At 45.5% G+C, this 23,407-nt stretch overlaps 3 protein-coding genes across 3 annotated transcripts; all 3 read right to left on the reverse strand.

Moving 5' to 3' along the window:
• Nucleotides 1-1,362: 1,362 nt before the first annotated feature.
• On the reverse strand, nt 1,363-18,347 carry LOC144702386 (exocyst complex component SEC3A-like). Its single transcript, XM_078574409.1, has 25 exons — nt 18,049-18,347; nt 16,628-16,704; nt 16,144-16,224; nt 15,975-16,042; nt 15,775-15,877; nt 14,867-15,012; nt 8,570-8,687; nt 8,265-8,369; nt 7,413-7,514; nt 5,961-6,098; nt 5,746-5,874; nt 5,573-5,653; nt 5,417-5,491; nt 5,104-5,277; nt 4,878-5,016; nt 4,722-4,786; nt 4,349-4,519; nt 4,182-4,261; nt 3,481-3,562; nt 3,282-3,379; nt 2,431-2,539; nt 2,279-2,347; nt 2,040-2,105; nt 1,883-1,972; nt 1,363-1,577 (listed from the first exon to the last, which is right to left on the reverse strand). Exons 1-25 carry the CDS (start codon nt 18,227-18,229, stop codon nt 1,467-1,469), a joined length of 2,658 nt encoding a protein of 885 aa, XP_078430535.1. The 5' UTR covers nt 18,230-18,347; the 3' UTR covers nt 1,363-1,466.
• Nucleotides 18,348-18,844: 497 nt separating this feature from the next.
• On the reverse strand, nt 18,845-23,281 carry LOC144702559 (RING/U-box superfamily protein). The gene is made up of 4 exons (XM_078574607.1): nt 22,990-23,281; nt 22,737-22,951; nt 22,405-22,503; nt 18,845-20,102 (listed from the first exon to the last, which is right to left on the reverse strand). Exons 1-4 carry the CDS (start codon nt 23,279-23,281, stop codon nt 18,987-18,989), a joined length of 1,722 nt encoding a protein of 573 aa, XP_078430733.1. The 3' UTR covers nt 18,845-18,986.
• Nucleotides 20,172-22,311, reverse strand: LOC144702385 (pentatricopeptide repeat-containing protein DOT4, chloroplastic-like). The gene has a single exon (XM_078574408.1). It carries the CDS (start codon nt 22,309-22,311, stop codon nt 20,200-20,202), a length of 2,112 nt encoding a protein of 703 aa, XP_078430534.1. The 3' UTR covers nt 20,172-20,199.
• Nucleotides 23,282-23,407: the final 126 nt, after the last annotated feature.

Below are 23,407 nucleotides of genomic sequence, written 5' to 3' on the forward strand. Positions count from 1 at the left end.
TGTGACAACCTTGAATGATCTTAAGAGCATCAGGACGGAAACATAAAAGGGTTAGGAGGATGAAGAACTGCGCGAACATGGAGAAGATAGGGGGAAGTCGCAAACGTCTGTTAGGGTATAGTGATCGATGTCCCCACCCCCTGTTCTTCAAATCAGGGAATATCTGGTACTCTTCTTGGCTTGATCTGAATGAAAATTAATTTATGAACGTATTAGCTTGAGAATAATTTTATTCGAATAGAAAATGAGTGTGATTTCATCACATTTCATAGCATGGGCTCTCTTAGGTCTTTAGTCAAACACCTACAAGATGATGACAGATGTATTAATTTTCCCCAATTTTTGCTTCTAGAAAAAAAATTAGAATAGTAATTAAATATTTGAACTTATATAATCATATTCTATGATCATAACCTATCCCTTACAATATAATACTACCAACGCTCTTCTTAATTCCTTCTCCATCTTCTATTTCTTTCTCTCTCTCGCTCTCTAATTAAATAAATTCCTCTAAAATTAAAGACAATATATTCACTCCTTATCTCTATTCATATTAAACTCTTATTTATTTTTTATATATACCTAGCTCTATTTCATTAACCTACATACAATAAAATAATATATCTTCCCTGTTTATTCTAATTCTCATCTCCCTTTCTATTTTTTTCTTTATCTTATATCCCACTAAAAAAATCATTATTCACTACCTACCTAAATCTGAATATCCATCTTTAATACATCTATATCGTATTTTACATATAACCTAATTATCAATTAATAATGTAAGCATACTAAGTACATCTCCTACTAAGGATAATATACTTACTAATTTCCCTACATCTTGTTTCTCCTACATCTTAATTAAAACCCTAAACATAATCTTACACTACTCGTCTCATTGGAGTTTGTGTATATTGGACTATTTATTCTCACTGCATGCCTACAAACTCTAAATATTTACAGGTATAAAACACCATGGGTGACATCTAGGGCAGGACTGAATTGGTCTACGCGCATAACCCCTGGGTCGGTCGAACTGGTCCCTTATTTTTTCCAATTAATAATAATAATAATAGTATGTATTGTGTTAAATCCATCCAGCTGGTCATGGCATACTCTACTTCTGCATTTAGAAACCATGGTAAAGACAGCTCATCCAAGGTGAGAGCAATGAGTTGAGCTTTGTCTTTATCTATTAATGCAATAGAGAGAATATATGAGAGAGGAGTTGGAAATGAGAAAGAGAAAGGGGAGAGATGGAAAAGGGAGAGAGATGAGTGTAGACAGAGAGAGAGTTAGAGAGATGGAGAGGGAGAGGGGGAGAGGGATGGAGAAAGATAAACTCATCTCGAAGTTCGGAAGTTTTTAGACGGGCAAAAAATGGGATAAACTGATAGACAGTTTAGGTGACAGAAAGAGCAAAAATTACAGGGAGCAAGATTATAAAAAATATAAGTGAACCGAGATCACAAGTTGGGAAGCATGTTTCTCATTTCAGCCACGGATGGCAGGGCCTCATCAGGGTACACTTTTGCCACCAGCAAAGTGAAGCTTTCGTATCTCTCTAAAAACTCCTTCTGCGACATGAAATTGAAAGAGGGAAAAAGAGATATGAGAAACACAATTTTCAGTGAGTTTATCTCTCCAACGGTAACACAGTCTCATATCTCTCTAAAAACACCGGTTTGTCCTGAATCCCGTGCTTCCACCTCATTTATGGAAGCTGGCATACTTTTAAGTAGATTCAGGAACTAATGCGAGGCACAAAGAGGCAGTAAGGTTTGAATTTTATCATGTAAACTCGAATACAATCGCTGAACTTTTCGTCATGAGCTTTAGAATGTAACTACATTTAATCATAAACCATCTTTATCAGAGTTACCTTGCATTTATCCCACAGTGATGAAAGTAACTCCTCTGATGTCAAGTTCTTCTGGAGTTTCCGGAACATGTTTGCCAGGGACTTGTCAATCTGGTTCCAGATGGACAACATAATTACATTCATAAATTAAGACTGCTTTTGGACCAGACGAACTTACATTTGTCAAGCTGGCCTTCACTGTCTTCCTTAGATCTGTCTTCGAGAAGCCCATTGTCTGTGGAATCTGGGATTCAAGCCACCGAGATAAGGTTAAGAAAACAACTAATGTTCATTCACCCTAGGTCATACTTTACAGAAACTGGGATTTCCAAAAAGAAGGAAAGAGCTTTTTTCTTGCGTTCAGAATAAATTATTTTGAAGTCACACAAGACATCATGTTTCTCTTTCCTATTTTACCTCATTGGGAGGAATTTTGAACAAGAGTTCCTCAATCTTCCCAGCAAACTGAAACAATCTTTCAAATTGCTGTAATGAAAAATATTTGGTCAATTAAATATAGGAAGCTGAGAGTCATACTTTAATAATTTTGAGAAAAATAGAAGTCCTACAAAATATATGATTGAACTGATATGGCGAGTGCAGGCCTGCTCATAGGCTTCACTAGCCTGGTCGTAGAACTTGGCCAGTGTGGGCACAGCATTGGCTAAATCGTAGAGACTGCAGAGCCATGCATTGACATTTTAAAGACTGTTTAAAGTAAGGATAATATGAGACAAGGGATTAAAAGTTAGGGGTCGAAATGCTGTTGGTCACCTCGATCAGACCAAAGCAATTGGTCTATCGATCTGCTAGGTGAGGATTCAGATAAATCATGGATTGATCATGATTTTGGTCAATTTTGATCAATCATTTTGATTCATGAGAAGAAAAACTCCATCCATTAAAATACCCCCCCTGCTCTCTAAAGCTGGAAACCAGGATAATCGTCACTTAGCCTGGCCTGTTATTTTTGTGGTAACCCTCTCTCTCTCTTCCTCTCTGCCTCTCATTCACTCTTCAAATCTATTAATCCAATTAATCCTAACCCTGGAAAATCTAGAGTTTCTCTCTCTACAAATCTAGATCAAGATCATGGCAAATCTCTCTCTCTCACACTTTACATCGATCAAAATTAGATTGGTCATTCGATAAATCAGGATCAGCATAATCCATCCGATCAAACAGGATTGGTCTATTTGATTGATCAGACTGGGCCCATCAATTAATCAACTTGCCATAATGAATTCGCCCTATCCAATTGATCATCAATCGGTCCTCTTTTTGAGCATTGTGTGATTTAGCTTTCAGGATATTAACCAGTCAAAGTCAATAAATCAACTTCCGGGTTCCGATCATTGATCAAGGCCATTCCATCGATTTTCTCCATAAATCTATTTAATTGAATGGATGTTCCAATTACCTGTTCTGAAAGGCACCATAATTTTCAAGGAGGACAATTTCAGTGTACTTCGGATCAGCTTGTGCTATCTTCTCAAGCGTGACGAACATAACGCTCACCTGAAATTTCCAGCATTGCGCAGAGGTTAGAGAGTAATCCAGCAATGAAGAGCGATGTATGGTATTAACTGAACCAGTAAATGTAGGAAGTTTTTACTCACAAACTTGGTGTATGCCTGGTCAACAAGGTCCCTGGATTGTCCATGTATGTATTGCTCCATACGAGTAGCCCGTGTTGCAAACCTTATTTTTGGTAATTAAGCAAAGCAATGGTATACAATAGAAAAATATGATTTTCGTCAACCTCTCTATGTAATCATAACAGTATTTAAGGAGAAATAAGGCACATCAGGTTGCTATTTGAACCATATCAGGTTGTGTTTTCCTCCTCGACAATGGCAAAAGGACAATGATGGACCATCATCATACTCACCATTTGTAAACAGACGATGACAACTACAAGGAGTAATCACTATACCCAGATGATGAGGATGTCATCATCATCATCATCAGCCACACAACGATGACAAGGGTGATAACAATGATCTGAGAGGGATGAATCTAATCCACTTCCCACTATCCGAGCTTCTCAAGATTACGGGATGACTAAGATGAATCATCATCTTCATTATCATTCTTCTAAGCCAGAAGTACAATGCTGGAGATAATATCATCCTAGTCATCATTAGTGTCTACGATTATAATAACAATGCTGAAATCGTCATCCTTGTCATCACACAATATTCTAATGATGATGGTGACCACTTGTAGTGGGAGAGGGGACACCAATCTCAGTGTCAGAGTACGTGCAATTCCTTCAGAAGAACTTTCTATTGTAGATGGTATAAAATAAGCATTCAACCTAGGTATGTAGGAGAGAACCCCAATTTGCCTGACATTACGTTCATTTCTTTCAATCAGACGGCATTCGTCGTCGACATACTGCGGTGACATTATATTAACCAAGTCAGAAATGCAGCAACATTACGGAAATGATAGGAGGAAAGATCAGGGATGGGCGGGGACTACCTTGGTGAACTGGTCTGAAATTCGGGTTTCAAGGTCAAAAAGCAAGCGACGGACAAATCCTGCCGCGTCAGCTTTTTGACCTGATAGATAACGTTCTGTGACACCATGCATAGATATGCACCGCAAAGGGTCAATTTTGGAAGCCCAATCCACAATAGCATAAAAATCTTCCTGATGGCAAGAAATTGGATACAAGACAATGAATAACCTAGATTTTTTAGCCTTAGCATAATTAAAATTACTAGAAAAAGACATCAATGTCTACTGATCAAAATTTTGCTTCTGAGTTGACAGTATGAAGTAATTCCATAGCCAAAAGACTCTAAAAGGAAAACGGATGAAGACAAAAAAATTGTTGTAATGAAAGTTTTACCTGAATACCATCTAGTAATTCATGAAGAGCTTCATTCAATGCACTCAACTCCGCAGGACTTCCACCTGTCATGCCAGTGGCAAAAAAGTAAGAAAAAATTTGATTCTCTATCATTTCAAAATCAGGGATTGAAAGGGAAATCGGGTAACAACTGACCAGATTTCTTGTCATCTTCATCAATATCCAGTATTCCTAGGTCATCTTCATCAGATCCTTTTCCATTACCACCAGCAGGAATTGAAGGAGGAATGAGAGTTGGGACTTCAAAACACATAAAATGGGCAAAAAAGGAACTCTGCACAGAGCAACACCAGAGAATGGAAACTATAGCTTCCATACATATAATACAAAATTAAAAACAAAATAAATTCAATGAGTTAACCTCATCTACGAGAAGAGGGATGAAAATAGTGAGCATCTTCGAGTATGCTTCTGACACATTGGATGTGTCTGCACTTTTTGGAGACTGACTAGATCCTGAAGAAGGTTCAAGCCATGCTGCCGGGTTTTTAGATGTCTTCGTACTTGCACGAAGTTCATTAGCAAACTCACGGGCCTATGAAGAAATGGAGAACCAGATTATAGCGGAATCAGTTATTTTTCATCACATAGATTTGCATACTTGAATACATATTTTAAAGGAAAGAAATATAAACGAAAATTTTCCCTTAGAGATTGGTTCATATTTTTCATACCTCTCTTCGAAGAAGTAGGTTGAGTGAGCGACAGTAAGCTTGTCTCAAAGGACCCAAGCAGCCATTGTCCAGACTCTGAGGATGTAATGGAAAAAGGAAGAGATCATTATCAACATTTAATTCATGGATTGGAAAACAAATATCAAAAAATGCAACCTTTAAGTGCTGCAAAAGTCTGGCATATGTTCTACACTTATATCTGAGGTCAGCATGGTCAGGTCTTTTCAGTTTCCCACGCTGCAGTATTATGTGGAAACTCTGAAGAATCAGATAGTTGAGCCACTTGGTTGAAACATGCAATCCAAGAGAAGGGAGAGAGGAAGAACTGCCTGAGAGAAATAGCTCTTATCGGAAACCATAAAATCAACCAAGCTGGAAAAGTAGGCCTTTAAAAAGCCCGTTGCCAGCTTAACAAATGTATTCCTCAGTTTTGTTAACTCTGCACGTTTTTCCTTGACCTGAACAAGTTCAGGATTTTTAGGATTTCTGGATGAATCCTTTTTAGATGCGGTAACATCTCAAGAGATAAAGATAGATTGCATACAGCGCGCATATTTTCATAGCAAGGATCCAAGTTTGGTACTTCCAGCTTACGAATTGCATTGCTTAGCCACTCGCATGCCTCAATAGTCTTGATCATACGAGCTTCATTGAATGATTCTTCAGTTAGAGATGCTGCGAACTGCCGGAAAAGAAACTTGAATATAAATATTAATTCAAAATAGAGTAAACAGAAATAATGGGATTTTTTGTTTCTTCAAAATTTTAGGAAATTGACATCGCAATGGCTACGGTTCTGGATTGAAGAAAAAAAGCCAACCAGAGTCATGTCATTATCTTAGAATGGATTCTGATAAAAGAAATATCCAATGATGATAAAACAGAAATACTAAGATATGGAAATTGCTTTCTAACACTCTCTAAGCATTGCATGATAGCAAAGAGAACAGGTCTTCAGTCCATCTGATAAGCAAACTGATTAAGCATAGGCAGACCTAAAAAAGCCTTCCCTAACTTATGAAAGCAAGTGATCTAAAGATAGATTCATAGATATACAGAGACAGACATCTATTCTAGTGTCCAGAACATAAACTGTGATCTGATATGACTCGTCATTGTGTCTATCTCTGGAAAAAGACCCAACACCATCCCAACCCGGAAGTGTAGGGACATCCCTTCCTCTCCGAAGGTAGGGCAATGAAACAAACTCACTAGTATTGGGGAGAGGACTGAAAGGGAGGGAAAAGACGCCGGGATGGTGGTCAGCGCTGGGACAGGGAATGCTGGGGTGGCATCAGTGCTACAAAAGGCAGGCAGAATAGATGTCGCCAAGGAGGAGGTCCGATGTGGGCGACGTTGTCAGGGAGCCATACACATCTCTTCATTCTTATCAGATGCCCTCCTAAAGGGAGTGCTGATCTATTTTAAGGAAGTACATAAGGTCCAAATGACTAGAATGCCCCTGTTGGCCTGGAATGATGAAAGAGACATAGATACGACAGGTAGTATCAGGCAGGGAAAAAAATCACTTCGTCCCCCTGCCGAGTGGCGACCATTTTTAGGCGATCCTTCGCCATCCTCTAGGCCATTTACTTTCTTTCTTCTCAACCCTGGGAACTTCTCTCTCGTCTCTCCCTCTCTCATCTTTCTGCGAACTACTTAGAATGCATCTTGATCAGTGGAGTATCATTTTGGTAGGAAATCTCATTACACGGGGGCATTGATCACGCTCCCCAGCCAGGATCATATCATTAACACAGTCGTCAGGATTCCAAGATACATGGCAAAGATAAAGCACAACTGAAGAGCGTCATATTGCCCCAAAAGTATCCAACAAAAAAACGAGGGAACTGAAGGGTTAATAGAAAAGAAAATTCGAGCAACATGAACCTAAGGAGGCAAATTAGGTGTCTCACAGGCACACTAAAAAAACAAAAAAAGAGCATAATAATATCACCAAAGAAAGACTTTTTTTACGATTATTTTTTATTAATACCTCGTTTGGAACCCGCAAGCGTTCAAGTAACTTATCAAGCTCATGAATTAAGGCCTCATTGTTCACAGATTGCATCTCCAACTTGTTGTTTCGGGATTCTATCTGGAATAATCAAGTAGAAAGGACTCAAGCCAATGGATATAAAACACAATTATACTACTCTTTTCAGTTGGTAATGTGAAAGTAAATGGCGCCAAGTAATACGAGAAACTTTTCAGAGAATAGAAATGAAAAATGATGGGTAGGACAGGATCCAAGAACCTCACATACAATGGAGCAGGCATTCCAACTAATGCAAAATTTAAATAGTTATCATCATTCGGCGTCATCTTTTCAGAGAAAAAAGAAATTGCAGTTCTGAAGAATTTTGAACGTAAATAGTCAATTATTTTTTGTATATATTACTGGGATTACCCTCACTCAGATATAGTAAAATTAGCAAGACCTCATATCTCACAATATACTGTTTTCTAGCATTTGAATTTATTTTTCGGCAAATGAACCTGAATATAGTATTCCTTTTCTTGATGTTCCAAAATTTTGTCTAAAATTCATGATGTCTGAACTTTGTTGTCCTAATACCCTTCGTTCGTAACATTATGCAGTACTTTGGCCCACCAAAGTTTTTTACAAGAAAACATTACGATTATATTAATGCTCCATATCACGAGCAATTAATTTTTTGCTTTTTGGCCAACAACATAACTTTTCAGCACATTTCCTGCACAACCTTAGCAGTCTCAATTAACATTAACTTAAATAATACATTTTAAAATAAAGCTTTATCGTCAAGGAAGCTAAATAAGTGGCACCAAAATGGAAATTCTTGCTTTGCGAGTGTTAACAGAGTACCGATTCAATATCCTGCCTCATGTGTCTGAGTTTCACGTTGAAAATATTGAGCCACTCCTCCATTTCGTAAACACAAGCTGTAGCTGAATCTAGTCCCTGAAGAACCTGCATTTTTCATCCAGCATATCATAAAGGCTTGCAAATGTAATGGTTTCCTTCTGAGGACGTGACAATGGTGTTAAGTATTTGCTTAAATACCAGCGTTGTGACATTATGCGGCTACTAACAATGTCACCACTGTACCATGGCAACAACAAGCTATGTAAAGATTGAGGAAAATATGAACACAAACACCTATTCAGTACCTCCTCAATTAAAGGCTCGCTCTCCAAAATTGCATGAACATTTGCAGCCTCAAGGGCCAGAAGTTCTCTCTTTAACCTTTCAGAAAATGCCTCCGCCTCACCAATGTCCATGACAAATCTGTAAAGCATCAAATTAATGAGCACGATTTAACTCTCGTGACAACGCAGGACTAATAATTAGCTTGTCTCAGTAGCATAACCCGCATAAACCTTACTAATAAAGATAATATTAGCCATTCTGGTAGGAACCCAATCAAGTATTAAGGGAGATGAATGGAGTTTTCTTTTTGAAAAAGTTATTTAAGGCGGTCAGCCTACAAAGCAGTAACCACCCGGAGTTACATGTGGAGATAATTAAACTCTCCTCACCACCTGGCCAACCTCTCTCCTAACTGATTACCCCTCTAGCGAACCAGGATGCCATGAGGCCCTCAACCTCGTGGGCTAGCCTGTCCTTGGACACCTTGCCCCCCCTAAATACTACTTCATTTCGGTGTAGCCATATCGCCCAGAGCACTGTCAACGCTCAACCTCCCTCTTCCCTCCTCCTAGGGCCCCCTTGCCTTATGAACTCCCAAAAAACCTCCTCTGACGTCACGTTAGGCGCCAAGTGCACTTGCGTAGCCCAGATCGAATGGGCGACTGGGCACTCAAAGAATAAATGGTTGCAGTCTTCGTCACCATTTGTGCATAGAGTGCACGTCGCAGAGGTATCAGGATACATCCTCCGACGGAAGACGTGTGTCACCAACCTCTTGCGTAGTAAGAGCCAACCAAGGATCTTAACCTTTAATGGAATCTTGAGGCGCCAAATGGCCCGACATGCCTGGATTGTTGATTAATCCTCCATTCCCTGGCATAGTTTCATGTAGGCCTTCCGAACAGAAAAAGGAGCGTCTGTCCAAGACCATCCGTCTTGTTCACCATGTCTTGGTCGGTATTAAAACAAAGCTTGTTACGTGCTTAAGAAGTCTGCCACCCTTTGATCTGAGAGAGCACCTACTGTTGGATCAGGGCATCTGGCCAGTGCATAGAGCCGAGGGAATGCCTCTCCCAAAGGGCCGTCCAAAGAACATGAGTCTCTGCATAAGCAAAAGTAGGGAGCCATCGCCAAGTCGGGCAGTAAAAAAGTCTTTAACTTGGGGGAAAATCTGTCCAAGGCCCTGCCAGAAAGGTGGCGTTCCTCTACCTGGGGTTGCTTTCTCATCCCAGTTTAAAATCCGACCATAGCTGTCGCTCAAAATTTGGATGGCTAGGCTTTCCCGAGGGTCCATAAGCTGTGTCACCCACTTTGTAAGTAGTGTTGTGTTCATGCATTGTAGGTGTAGAACACCCAGACCTCCTTGTTTTGTAGGTCTGCACGCGATATCCCATGCCACCAGTGTCAGCCCTCGACCCTCGTTAAGCCCAGCGCCTTTCCACAGGAAACAATGCATCAGGTCTTTGAGCCTCTGGCCGATTCCTACTGGCATTTTGAACACCGAGAGGTGGAAGATGGGAATTGATGACAGGACCGACCTCACTAGCACTAGTCGACCTCCTCTGGACAGCACCCTAGCTTGCCAGCCTTCTAGTCGTCTCACGACCTTCTCTACCACCGGCTGCCAATCTACCTTCGTCATCCTTCCTGTGGTCAGTGGCAGGCCCAAGTATCTCATAGGTAAGCTTCCAAGTGGTGTACCCAGTGCCTCTGCGCATTGTGATGCCTCCTCCTGAGAGAGGCCGCTATCCACAAAAGCTGATTTAGCCCGATTGAGGAAGATGAATGGAGTGAAGGGAAAAGATGGGGGTATATGAGACAGGGATAAATATAACTACAGCAACGACAAAGTAAAGATTAAATATGAATATTCTTCAGAGAACACTCTTCAGGGTTATGTTGAATTCGTAGCCACTCCTTTAATACAGCATAATCACCTCATTACTTAGGAGTTTTCTGCAGAGTTTGATTATTAGGTGGTCATGATTCAATGAACCAGTATTCGAATGATATTGTTCAATTATACAAGATTATGCTACTAAGTGGGCTGTGGCCCTCTTTTATTATGCTATCTCCCTCTCCCCTATATCCATGTCTTTCATGAGCAGTTGCCTTCGGGAAAAACTATGTTTCGCCTTTTGCATGTTGGTCAGGCCCTATTTTGTTTACACATACTCCAGTTTTGAACTACTTGCTTCTACTTTTGTTCTTAAGGCAACCTGATTCGGCCATCTGGAGGAAGACCTGCTCCTATATTCTTGTCGAAAGAGAAAGAGAATACTGATATGAACTGATGGATTTTTTGTGAAAGAGAAAGAAAAGAGAGTGGGAAGTATGGAAATGCCAAGAGCAGGGACTAGGATGACAGAGTGTACATCACCTGTAGGATGTCATTACAGACCGGATATCGTATTGACCAATCAAGTATCTAAATTGTTGTTTAATACTATCCAACAAGGAGAACAAAAGTGCTTAGTGAGCTAGATGACAATTGGGAATTCTATCAAATGCTCCCCCCCAACACCACTAGCTTGTGTCCTCAAGCTGGAGCCTCCTCTTTCTGCGCCTCCTCGTAAATGTCACCCTCGCCTCAATGCATGCAGCCCTAGCTTTAAGATTTGAGGCCGAGACATTTGTTTCACATTGATACTGTCACTGGTGTCGGTCGATCAAGATATTGATATAATAGCCAAATATTCTAAATCAATGTTGAGTGTCAATGCCAGGAATCAACAGAGGGAAGAATTAGATGCAGGGAAGATGAGTGGTCATAGTTGATGGATGAGGTGGATGAAATGAAGAGTGGAAAAGCTCCCTCTCTGATACGACCCCAGGGTTGAGATCGCTGTCGTTCGACGCTGTAACTCGATGTCCAAACTGAAAGGATAATTCAAATATCTCAAAGTGTTCACAGAGAGGCGAGAGAGAGAGAGGGAGTTTGGGAGAGAGATTTCCAGGATAGAGAGGAGAAACAGGAATGATCTGAGGAAAGGTTGATCAGACGAGGCAGGGATCAACCCGGGGACAGGCCGCTTGAAGACACAGTGAGGTAGAGGTGATCACGAGGACGGGATCGTAGAGGGAGACAGAGCTTGGACATAAGGATAGAGAAGAGGATGGGCATGATGAGGCAACTAAGATAACTTTCCAGTCTGCCCTCCTAAAGGGAGGACTGTGCTATTTAAAGGAAACATGGGAGGGGAGAGGCCTAGATGCCCTTAATGGTCAAAAGACAAGGCTGCCCTTCAAGGGGGACAGGGATCATATCACTCTCCCACTTCTGCTGCCAATTTGGGAATAATGACTTCTTGCCTCCCTCCTGCCAGTCTGGTCTTTTATATATAGTCAAGCCACACACGTGACTTGACTTAACAAGGTCTCCTGGAGTCACATCAGCAGTACATTCTTGAGAAGAACGTATCACACAGGAACCTAGTGCAGTCATCTCTGGAACATAACCAAGCGGAGGATTTCCCTTCCAAATACATAGATATTCTGCAGATTTTCTCCGCATCATCCACTGGACAAGCGGTGAAATACTACATTTGTTTCAGCCAGCAATCAGGATTTCCTAAGTGTCTGCTGCTCCCCTTTCTCTTTCCTGCATTTCAGATTGTAGATTTTCAGTTTTTCTTCAAAATTAGAAAAGCCCATTTCCCTCGCCACGACTTTGCTGCTCATCACTGTAAACACTTCGGCAATGCAGAACCAGAATGACTATTGAGTGTGTTAAATACTCTTCGTGATCTTCCTTCAGGTATGAGTCTGTGGAAAGTGAGCTTTTATCTGGGACTGAACTTCATTCTTTCCCTGAAGCCTTTGGACATTATCCAGGGCAGTCAGTTAGAGTCATGGTCTCCAAGGCCTCTCAGGTCAGAGGCCTGATCCACTTGATAAGGTTCCTTTGAGAACCTATCATAATGTGAAACGAAGACGCTGTCACCATGCACGTTTGGTCTGAAAGGCACGTGAGAATTCACATAATGTTTGATGGGAATCTCTGCCCACAAATAAGGTCTAGAGAGGACAGATGGCCATTCATCTGTCAAGGTCTTCAGTTGGCTGCAAGCAGGAGTTTCTGCTGTTGCCGTTCCAGAGGAAGGGAGGCCGATCCAAGGTGATCCTTCTTCCTAGTGTGGAAGCATCAATCAGAATCTTTACCTTCTATTATTCTCAGATTCCTATTATTCTCTGCATCAGATCTGCAGAGAATGGTTCTTGTGGATTTCCCATATTCCGCAAATAATAGAAATGTCTTTTCTTGAAAGTCCGTGGATTCTAGGCTCTCATTTATGGAGTTTTAACACCATTCGACAGAAACTATAACAGATGAAGAGAAAAAGGGTATTATGTAGTCTTTCCTGATACAATAATTGGTCCAAAAAGCAAGCACCTATTGAGACCATGATTCAAACGCGGACAACATTGTGTCTCACTTGGGCTCCACATTCTGGTGACACTCATGAACATTAGATGGGATATGAAATGGGTTACACCTAACGGAGCAATAAAAGAAAGACTGTGATGCTCTTCGGCTAACAAGACCTGTACTAACTCAATCAACCATCTATAGTTGTCCGCAACATAGCTTCACCACTTTGACTGCACAGCTGACTCAGGCATGCATCGCATACCAAACTCAAGCTCCTTTTCCCCCACCTATCTAATTGAAGGTCACTAATTTATGCTACCAGGGAATACACAATCATTGTGTTTCCCCTCCATGGTGATGCAGTTGAGACATGTCCACTTTCAATCTTATCCTCTGATGTGAGAGGATCTATTTAGGTTAAGTTTAAATTTTGGTTCCCTAGCTTTGTCACTTTATTTATGATCCATGTGTTTATTGGGTGTATCATACGATGGATATATCCAAGATGTTCCTATCTTTTACTCCTTTTGGGCCAAAATACATAACAATTCAATAAAACATATATAAAAGTTACAAAGATGGTCCTAACCAGAACACATTGGTCCAATTATGAGGATCCACATTGTTAGCACTCACCCTTCTCAATGCTTATACTATGTATGTCAGCAGAGGAAGAAAAAAAACCAACAAAGTGTGCCTTTACAACTGAGACAGTAGGTGGACCACCGGTTTCCGGGTGGTCTGCCCTACTTTTCTTTAAAAATAAAAAATAAAAAAAACAATTGAGACAGTAGCCAAATACAGGATTTACATCATGGCAACCTAATGAGCCCTTTGACTGCATTTATATGATTGGTTTCTAACCCAATCTCATTAGGGCAGTTATTAGACCAAGGGAATCGAATTCATCAATTTTTGGTCGTTCAAATCAAATGATCAAAATGTATTTCAAGTTGACCGGAGGAATTATACAATTGATCCACGTGCGCATTTGAGATTGAGATAGAAGACTGATCTGAACACGTAAGAAAATCGGAACAGAGCGCCATGTTTAAACAGATTCGAACGGTATGAACAAGTCCAACTGAGGGAGAGAGAGAGAAAGCGAAAAGGCGAGGGAGAGACTGAGAGAGGGTGAGTGAGAGAGACCAAGGAAGGAGAGGGAGAGACCAAGACAGCGCGAGAGAAGGCAAGAGAGAGACTGAGAGAGACTGTGTGTGTGAGAGAGAGAGATAGCGAGACTAAGAGAGACTGTGTGAGAGAGACGAAGAGAGAAGGAGAGGGAGACAGCAAGTCAGAGAGAGTGAAAGAGACTGAGAGAGAGAGTGTGAGAAAGAGGAAGAGAGAAGGAGAGGGAGAGAGCAAGTCTGAGAGAGTGAGAGAGACTGAGAGAGACCGTGTGAGAAAGATGAAGAGAGAAGGAGAGGGAGAGAGGAAGTCGGAGAGAAAGACCATGTGTGTGAGAGAGAGAGAGAGAGCAAGACTGAGAGAGACCAAGCAAGAGAGAGAGAGCAAGACTGAGCGAGACCATGCAAGAGAGTAAGAGAGAAACGATTAGGTCAGGTTTATTTAATTCGACCATTGAACCTGATCGTTTACCATGATCCAGCCCAATGGTTAGATCTTCTGAATCGGGTAATGTGTTTGATGATGGTGGACCAGATTTGGTTAATTGAATACTCGATCTGATTGATCTTTTGAATGACCCAATCAAATCCGAACGACCTAGAAGTTATAAAATATTGAAAATATTAAGTTTTTAATGTCAATTCGAAAAAAAGACCGATAAATGGTGCTTGAAGACCCACATTATTAATTGGATCTTGTAACTGGTATAACTTCAATATTACAAAAGGAGGAGATTGGACTATAAAGGAGAAGTATAACAAGATAAATGACAGAAAAGGAAAGAAATTAAGACTGGCAGGCAACAAAGGAGACCTACGTCCCAAGAAGGGCTTCCATGTCCTCTTCTTCGGCTTGCGAAACAAGATCTTTCTCCACAGTCACTTCTGTGTTTGTTTGTTCTATTATCGATGTATCAGTTCCATTCTCAGCCTTGACTTGGGCAGTAACAGATGGTTTGTTTTCCTGGAAAATTTTGGAAATTAAGAGACTACTTCTATTTATGCGTGGATAGAACTGCAATGCGCTACAAAGCACTAAAAGGTATGGACTAACAGCATAGGAATCCCAATCAATTTATAAATGGCTTCCCATTAGAAGAACATCTGAAAAAATAAAATTCTCCACCGGTCAAACAACCCATGAGAATTAAGGCCTTTACCTTCTTTTTCAGTATAATAAAATATTAATGTGTTCATAAATTCAATAATTTTCTGATGTTTCCTCGACATTTTTCAACATCATGGCTGGATTGGCGTTGCAACATGAAACGCTTCCAATACTGCATATATTTTATTTTTTTTGAAATAAATACTGCATATATTAAGATCTCATTTTGTACAAAAGGTTCTGGAAGTACATGTAGCTTCTAATTATTCCAACTCTCTAAACTTGCAATGAATAAGGATTATAAAGAGATTAAGTGGAAGAAGACATTTTATTTTCAAAATGACTGAAGAACTGGATAGCGTAGAAGAAGGCTTAAGACTTAGAGGATGAAGACAATAAGAAAAATTTTGAAAGACAAAATATATAATGCCTAAAATTAATCGTGATCCATTACAATTATTTAGCCCAAGTAAAAATCCTAAAGAATAATAAGATTCTGAAATAAAAATAACCAAAAATCGTTTTGCAGTACACGGAACAGCAATAGAAAGGAGAGTTAATTATCGAAAAGGTTTCAAGCTTCAATCTTATGACCCCAACAGATATAACGGACTGCACCTTGGCCCAGATAGCCATCTCCACAATATCAATGCCCACAAACTTGGGAATCTGACCCTGCACTTCTTTGCAAACTTGTAAGATGCAGAGAAGAAGACGGTTCCTGAACGAGGAAAAGGAGAATGTGCCCAGTTAGCAGAAACAAAGGAAAAAGACTAACATATTTATGTTAAACGTCATATCTATCCACTAATGCTCACCGATCATCAATATTTCTCATTGTCCACAGCGGGGGGCCAACACTTTGACTCCGGAGGTTATCAAAGCCCTGAAAGGACAACAAAAAAATAAGTCAGCGTTCCCATCTCTTACAACATCATCCGAAGCATAAGAAGAAAAATAGAGGTTTGAATTCAGAACACGTATTACCAGCATGAATGTACAACCGGTGGAATCATTTGGGAAAACTTCTACTTTCGTAAGATGTTTTAGCTTGTACAGTTTTGCTGGCTGCACATTCAATTGAATTCGTACTTCAGTGAGATATACAATGTACACATGAAGCTTTTCAAATCTAATGTTGATGCAAGAAAAATAACAAACGGGGACAAGGTAGAGCAGTGGAAAAATAAGGACCGATTGGTTAATTGTTTACAGAGGAAACAAAATAGCACCATGGGAGGAAGATATGCTACTTTTGTCATCAAAACAAAAGCGCTTGGGATTCTTCTTCTTCCCATTCTTTGATAAGGCCGATACCTTCTGAGTCAGCATGAGAGTAAAATCCGCTCGAGTGGCATGTTCACTGTCTCACCAGAGCTTGAACCAATAGAGAGCAGCCATTCCCAAATATTACATCTTAAGAAGAGAAATTTTGAAATATAAAGAAATTTCCACTAAGGCGAAAGGCCACCTCGATTACACCGCCAGATGAATACTTCAGGACCCGGAGAAAAGCTTTGGTCCTCTGGGATTTAGAAGAATATTTGGCTACATGAACAACGAGAACTGATAAGCAATATTTGACGTCAAAGTTTAAGAGCTAGTAAGTAACAACTTTAGTTTCTTAAGTTTGAGGTTTTCAGAGCTATCACTTTGCAAATCTTTGTTCGCAATATTAAAATTCACAAAGACGAATTCAAGTCAGAAATGCGGCTTATATGAATCTTAATCAGAATTTCTACCGGCACTGGCAGAAGCAAAAATGTTTGAAAGAGAGTAAAGAGAATCAATGAATTGAAAGACTATTTTAGAAAGCAAAAACTATAATACGAAAACTGAATAATAAAACAAAAAAAATGGTTTTAAAAGCCAACTAACGATTGTTCTCTCTTTTATCTACTCTGGCGCCCTCCTTGAAGATGACCACACGGGAATCAATTACTACACAACGATTTCCACGTTTGAATATTCTTCGAAAATTGAAGGCAATTTATGGCCAGGATGATGTTGTGGAGCCGACAACATCAATCAAATGGATTTCCGTGGTTAAAATGTTTTGTTGTATTCAAGTTCCACATAAAACAAAGATAACGCAATAATCAGCGACACACTTCATATATAAGAGAAATTCACGCCAGCCGTAGATTGAGAACCAAACTAGATACACATTCAAGGAAGATAAGGTGTCCAACGGATCACTCGTTTACCGTCATTGAAACCAGTTTCCTCCGTTAACCGTCAAAAATAAACTTTATCTCCCTAATAACTTGATTTGGCTCATGAACATGAGAATGAACTTGATTTGGGTGATTTGGCTCATGAACTGGACGCAATTTTTTCTCAAATTCACTCCCTCCGCACAGTATTCCTCCATCGAAATCTTTTTTTCTTGAATAAGATTCCTCAGTCGAGCTCTACCCAAATAAAGAGAGAGACTCCATCGGTCTTTTTAACTTAACTTCACGTTAAAAAGACCGAAGCTACAGCACTAGAAAATCATTGTCATCTTGCAGAGTCGCAGAACATTGAAAAGCTTACCGATCAAACGACCGGGGAGATGCTGTGACGAAGAGTTCTTTGCAAAATGCGAAAACTAGACCAAGGCCGGGTGCCTAATTATAAGGAAATTCGGCAGAAATCGAACGTACTTGCTCAACAGAAAATCGTTACAGTCAACCGTCTCCGGCTGCACAATCAACTACTCAAAATGCATCCCCACATGATTAATTAAACCGTCACGGTGTCTAAGAGAGCTTTTTAACGATCGAAAAGTTCGATCTTTGTACTGACAAAATACGCAGGCATTATCGAGCGGTAACAGATGACCCACACTGCAGGTAGAGAACGATAAAAAGATTAAGGCAAAGGGGGTAGAGGGAGGCGAGAGCGTACTGGTGAGGGCGAGAATTCTCGGTTTGGCCATGTGTCGACCGAGCCGACCGGTCTTTCCCCACCCGCCGCTGCTCTTTGCGACCCTGATCGACAGGGCGACCGTCTCCTTGCTTCCGCCTCTGTCTATGGCGGCCTCGCAGGCCTTCCTCAGCTCTGCATCGTCCGCGCTCGACTTCGCCATCGAGCTCGGCCAAGATCGCCTTCAATCTCACCTCCCAAACCTCTCCATAGATCTATATTTCGATCTCTGATTGCAGCTCCAGCGAGGGAAGCGGAATTCCTCCTCCGATCTCACCTTCTTCCCCGAATCTTCCTCATCAGATTCAGCACGACGCCTCCGCCTCGACGAACTTGGCGCGTAGCGCGTCGAAGCACACGACAAACAACAAATCAAAAGCATCCGTTCTCTTTTGGCCGTCCCGTCCCGTCCCGTCCGTCATCCGTGCACGAGACTTCCTTTCGAAGAACAATTTCCCTCTGAAATTTTACATTTTCCACGTGGAATTCCAGCTCATCGTCAAGAGTCAAGAGCTGGACGTGGAACGGAACATTATTGGACGATTCTCACAAGCCCGCCCTGCTCCTGTCTTCTTCATCAGAATCTTGGCTGCTTCTCCTCGGCGCTGCCGCCAATAGTTCCGGATCGTCCGGGACGTGGACGATGGACGGACGAAGATCGTCCCGTCCGACGTCCGGAATCAGTGCAGGGACGATTTTCCGTCCCGATTTGTTCGTCCTGGGACGAAAAAACGTCCCGTCCGCGTCCCTGCACTAAGAAATTGTCTCTGGCCGGGCATTAAAGTCAGCGCACCCACCACAGACTGATCTAGAGAGAGAGAAAGTGAGAAGAGTTCAGAAGGGAGCGTGCCGGTCCGCATTTAAAAGCCGCCGGCCATTAAGGCGAGAGGCGACCGGCGATCCCCGGTGGAGGCGACCGGCTAGCGGGGCCGGTCCGGGGAGAGCAACGCCTCCGGGTCCCCGCAGCGCAGCCGGCTCGACGCCGGCCCGGCCGGCGGCGGGCTGGTCAGGGACCGGCTCGGGCGCGAGGAAGGCCCGAGCCGGACCCGGGACTCGGACAGCGGGAAGAACCCCCGCCGGCGGAAGAACGGCGACTTGCTGACCGCCGCCGACCGGAAGGAGAAGACCCGACCCGGACCCGTTCTGGACCCGGACCCGAACGGCGACGCCCACCGCTTGCTCCAGAAGCCGCCTCCGCCTCCGCGCTGGCGGTAGCGCCAAGGGGACACCGTGGCCGCCTCCATCGCCGTCCGTTCGAATCCGAACGAGTAGGATCGCTTCAACAGGAAGTTCCTGCCGCCGCCGCCGTCGGGGCTCTCCGCCGCCGTTATCTCGGAGAGATCCGAGCCCGCCGGAGGCGGCGGCGGCGGCGGCGGGAGAGAGGAGTCGAAGAAGAAGTCGTCGAAGCTGGGCCTGATCCGGGCCGCTCGCATGGGAACAAACGGCGAGGATTCGAGGCGGAGGGCGGCGGCGCGGCAGAGGGGGCAGTTGGCGTGGGACCTCAGCCAGACGTCGATGCAGTCGACGTGGAAGGCGTGGCCGCAGACGGGCAGCGCGCGGAGCGAGTCTCCGTCCTCGAACTCGATCAAGCAGACCGCGCACTCCCTGTAGAAGAGGTGCCGCGCCGCCTTCTCGCTGAACGAGAACACCGGCAGGCTCTTGATCGCCGCCTCGTCCAGACCGAACGGCGACAGGCGGTAGTCGGACGACCCGCCGGAGGAGTAGTAATCGAAGGCGGCGCCGCCGCTGTCGCCCGCCGTGGACTCCACGTCGGCCGATGGGCCGCGGCGGCGCCGCCGCCGCCACTGGCTCCAGCGCCGCCGGAACCGGCCCAGGTGCCGGGACAGCAGCCGAACGTAGAACACGACCAGGAAGGCCGTGCCCACCACCGCCACCATGGCGATCAGCGGCTGGCTGACGAGATCCTCCGCCTTGCCCGGCGGCGGCGCCGCCGCTACCTGCGACGGCCCCCACCCGCAGCTCTCCTCCATCGCCATCAAGAACAAGAAAGAATCAAGTCCGGAGGTGGGAGAACACTAGAAGAGGGTTGACAGTTAACCTGAGCCGGCACCGTCATTTTGTTAACCGGCGCCACCAGTTGGGTAAGAGAGAATAATTGGGATTTTTTTATAATCACCAGAAATCGCCGCAGGAACAGTCCCCGTCCCGAAAATGGTGAAACCGGGAGGAATCTCTGACGACGATGAAGACCCCGGCGAGCTTGGCCGAGAACTTGATGAGGGCGTGGCAGTCTTCGCAGATCCTTAGGTTCTTAAACACGCGAACGGTGAACTCCCCGCTGATAATCCCAAAGGCGGTGGCGAGCTTCTCGCTGTGCCCGCAGAGCAGCTCCTCCTTCTCCTCCTCGTCCACGTCGTGGAGCGCGGAGCTGGTCAGAGGGAGAAGGCCTTGCCCTCTCATCCCCTCCCGGGCCTCGGCCAGAAACCTGTAAATCTCCTCGCTGCGGGGGTTTCTCCTGTCCCCGCGGACGAAGCTAAACACCCGGTTTCTTATCTGGATCCAGCTGCAGCCGGGCTGCTTCTCCACGGCCCTCTCCCGCATCATCTTCCTCGCGGCGGAGGCGTCGGTCCACCGCCCCGCGGCCACTAACGTGTTCGACCAGAGCACGTAGTTCCCGGGGTTGCCCGGCTCGAGCTCGAAGAGCCGGCGCGCGGCCAGCGCCCCCAGCTCGACGTTCCGGTGCACCCGGCAGCCCGCCAGGAGAGCCCCCCAAGCCGCGGCCCGCGGCTCGACCGGCATGCTCCGCAGGAACCGGTGCGCCTCCTCGAGCCGCCCGGCTCGAGCCAGCACGTCCACCATGCACGAGTAGTGGTCCGCCTCGGGGGTAACCCCGTAGGAGCCGGCCATGGAGTCGAAGACCCGCTTCCCTTGTTCGACGAGCTTGCAGTGGCTGCACCCGGATAGCACCGCGAGGAAGGTTACCGCGTTGGGTTTGGCCCCCTCGGCCGCCATCGCCGCTAGCATGGCGAGCGCTTCCTCGCCGCGCCCGTGCGAGGAGTTGGCCGCTATCATGGTGTTCCAGGCCACCACGTCCTTGGTCTCCATGGCGGAGAAGACTCTGAGAGCGAGTTCCAGGGCGCCGCTGCGGGCGTAGGCGAGGACCAGCGCGGTGGAGACGACGACCTGGCTCGTGTGGCCGACTCGAAGGCTCAGCCCGTGGACCTCTCTGCAGGCTCGGAGGGACTCGAGCGCCGCGCAGGCCGGGAGGAGGCTGGCTATGGTGGCGAGGTTCGGCTTCAACCCCGTCTCCTGCATTGCAAACAGCAGCTTCAACGACTGAAACGGCCTCCCGCAGTCGGCCAACCCCCCGATCATGCAGTTCCAGGAAGCTAAGCTCGGGGTCGCGTCGCTTCTCTTCATTCTCTGGAAGAGCCCCGCCGCCTCGTCGGGCAGATGGTTGGAGAAGAAACCGGCGAGCATCGCGTTCCAGGACACTTGGTCTCGGTGGGGCATTCTCTCGAACAGGTTCTGCGCCTTCTGGACGGCATTGCATTTGCTGTACAGCCCGGTTCTAACCGCGAAACCGTGTAGCTCTCTCCCATGGCTGAGCGATCTGGCGCCGGCGCAAATCGACAAGGCCTTGGACAGCGTGACGGCGTTCGGCTTCGTCCCGGAGGAGTTCATCTGCCGGAGGAGCTGCATCGCCTGCGAAGGAAACGCGGTTAGGGCGGAGATAGCGGAGGTGTAGGAGATGACGTCTAGCCGGGGCATGGCGGCGAAGACGGTCCGAGCTTCCTCCGGGGACCCGCACTTGGCGTACATGTCGATCAGGGCGTTCCCAAGAGGGAGCTCCGAGTCGAGAAGGCCGAGCCGGACGGCGTCTCGGTGAACCTCCCTGGCCTTGCCGAGATCGCCGGCGGCGCCGCAGGCGCCCGCGCCGGCGATAAGCGCCAGCGCGTCGGGCCGCGGCCGCCCCCGCCGCAGCAGCCGCGCGCAGAGCTCCACCCCCTCGGCGGCGCCGCCATGCCTCACGCAGGCGGAGATCAGCAGAGTCCAGTCGCGGATCCCCGGCTCAGGAATTTCATCGAACAGCTTCCGGGCGCGCCTCAGCTCCCCCAGCTCGATAAAGTACTTCAGAAACCTGACACTCCTACTCCCCATGGGCGACGGACGACGAGCCGGGCACGATCCTCCGATCCGGTAGACAGCGGAGGACACGTGTCGGGCGGAGATGTGGATGTGACGAAATCTAGGAAAAAAATCCGAGGAGGTCCACGTGCGCATGAAAACCCTAGGGATCGGAGCCGGTCTCGGCAGCCGAGCCGGGGTCTCCGCGCCCCTGGCTCGTCAGAGAAATCGACAAAGTATAAACTATGCGCAGATAAGAAAGAGAAGGACGAGAACGAAGAGGATGAAGATGGAGGCGGCCGGAAGAACGATGCCGCCATGGTTCGAGCAGTTTCTGAGGGCGGTGTTCTACGTGCCGTGCCCGGCTCACAAGGAGAATCGCAAGTGGTGCAATCTCTACTGCACCGACTGCAAGACCCCGGTCTGCTCCGACTGCCGCGACGACGCCGATAGCCATTGTCGCCGCCGCAAGCACCTCATTCTGCAGGTTCTTCTTCGTGTTCTTCGTGTTCTTCGTGTTCTTCGTGTTCTTCGTCTTCTTCTTCCTGATTGGGGCTTCGCAGGTGGTCCGATCTTCGTACCAGGCCGCGGTACAGATCGACGGCACGAACGGGGTCGGGAAGCTCTTCGGCGACGAGGACGACGATATCCAGGTCTACCGCGCGAACCGCGTGAGGATCTACTATCTCCATAGCCGGGGGCCGAGCAAGGCCGACGCCGGGAGGGCCAGCCCTTTCCTCTGCCGCGCCTGCAGCTGGCCGCTGCTCGACGCCGACAAGCGATATTGTTCTATCAGCTGCAAGGTGAGGTAATTTCCAGAGGAATTGAATTGACCGGGAATCTGAACTGATTTGAATTGGGGCTGTAGCTCATGCCGGAGGAAGAACACGGCCGGCTCCGCCACCATCTCCGCGACTCTTCCTTCTCGCACGCCGTCGGCTTCGACGGGGACGACGTCCCCCGCGACCAGGGGAAGGGGGATAAGCGGAAGGCCAAGTTTCCTCGGAGATCGCCCATGTTTTAATCGTTGTTGACCTACGAGTCTGCGGAAATCTCGAGCGGGGGGATCTGAAAGTGGAATCTGATCGTCCGGGATGCTCTTCTCGCGCGGGTGATTTTTCCCCATTCTTTGATTCTGCCGCGCTTGTACGATACTCGTCGGCTTCCGATGGCAACACAGATGAACAATTTTGGATCCAATTTCCCAGAGTGATCTCGCCGAGCCGCGGCGACTGCGTTCGTGAGCGCTTCT

Source organism: Wolffia australiana, chromosome 4, assembly GCF_029677425.1.
Source record: "Wolffia australiana isolate 7733 chromosome 4, ASM2967742v1".
In the NCBI taxonomy this organism is placed as follows: Eukaryota; Viridiplantae; Streptophyta; class Magnoliopsida; order Alismatales; family Araceae; genus Wolffia; species Wolffia australiana.

What these genes read in the sequence shown, in the direction of transcription:
- LOC144702386 (XM_078574409.1), bottom strand. Translation starts at nt 18,229, where the DNA reads ATGGCGAAGTCGAGCGCGGACGATGCAGAGCTGAGGAAGGCCTGCGAG. An exon ending in CATCTGGCGGTGTAATCGAG is followed by an intron (nt 16,225 to 16,627) that starts GTGGCCTTTCGC and finishes TTGAATGTGCAG; the next exon opens with CCAGCAAAACTGTACAAGCT. An exon ending in GCTATGAAAATATGCGCGCT is followed by an intron (nt 5,875 to 5,960) that starts GTATGCAATCTA and finishes GAACTTGTTCAG; the next exon opens with GTCAAGGAAAAACGTGCAGA.
- LOC144702385 (XM_078574408.1), bottom strand. Translation starts at nt 22,311, where the DNA reads ATGCGCACGTGGACCTCCTCGGATTTTTTTCCTAGATTTCGTCACATC.
- LOC144702559 (XM_078574607.1), bottom strand. Translation starts at nt 23,281, where the DNA reads ATGGGGAAAAATCACCCGCGCGAGAAGAGCATCCCGGACGATCAGATT. An exon ending in CAAATCAGTTCAGATTCCCG is followed by an intron (nt 22,952 to 22,989) that starts GTCAATTCAATT and finishes CTCACCTTGCAG; the next exon opens with CTGATAGAACAATATCGCTT. An exon ending in TCGATCTGTACCGCGGCCTG is followed by an intron (nt 22,504 to 22,736) that starts GTACGAAGATCG and finishes CACGGCACGTAG; the next exon opens with AACACCGCCCTCAGAAACTG.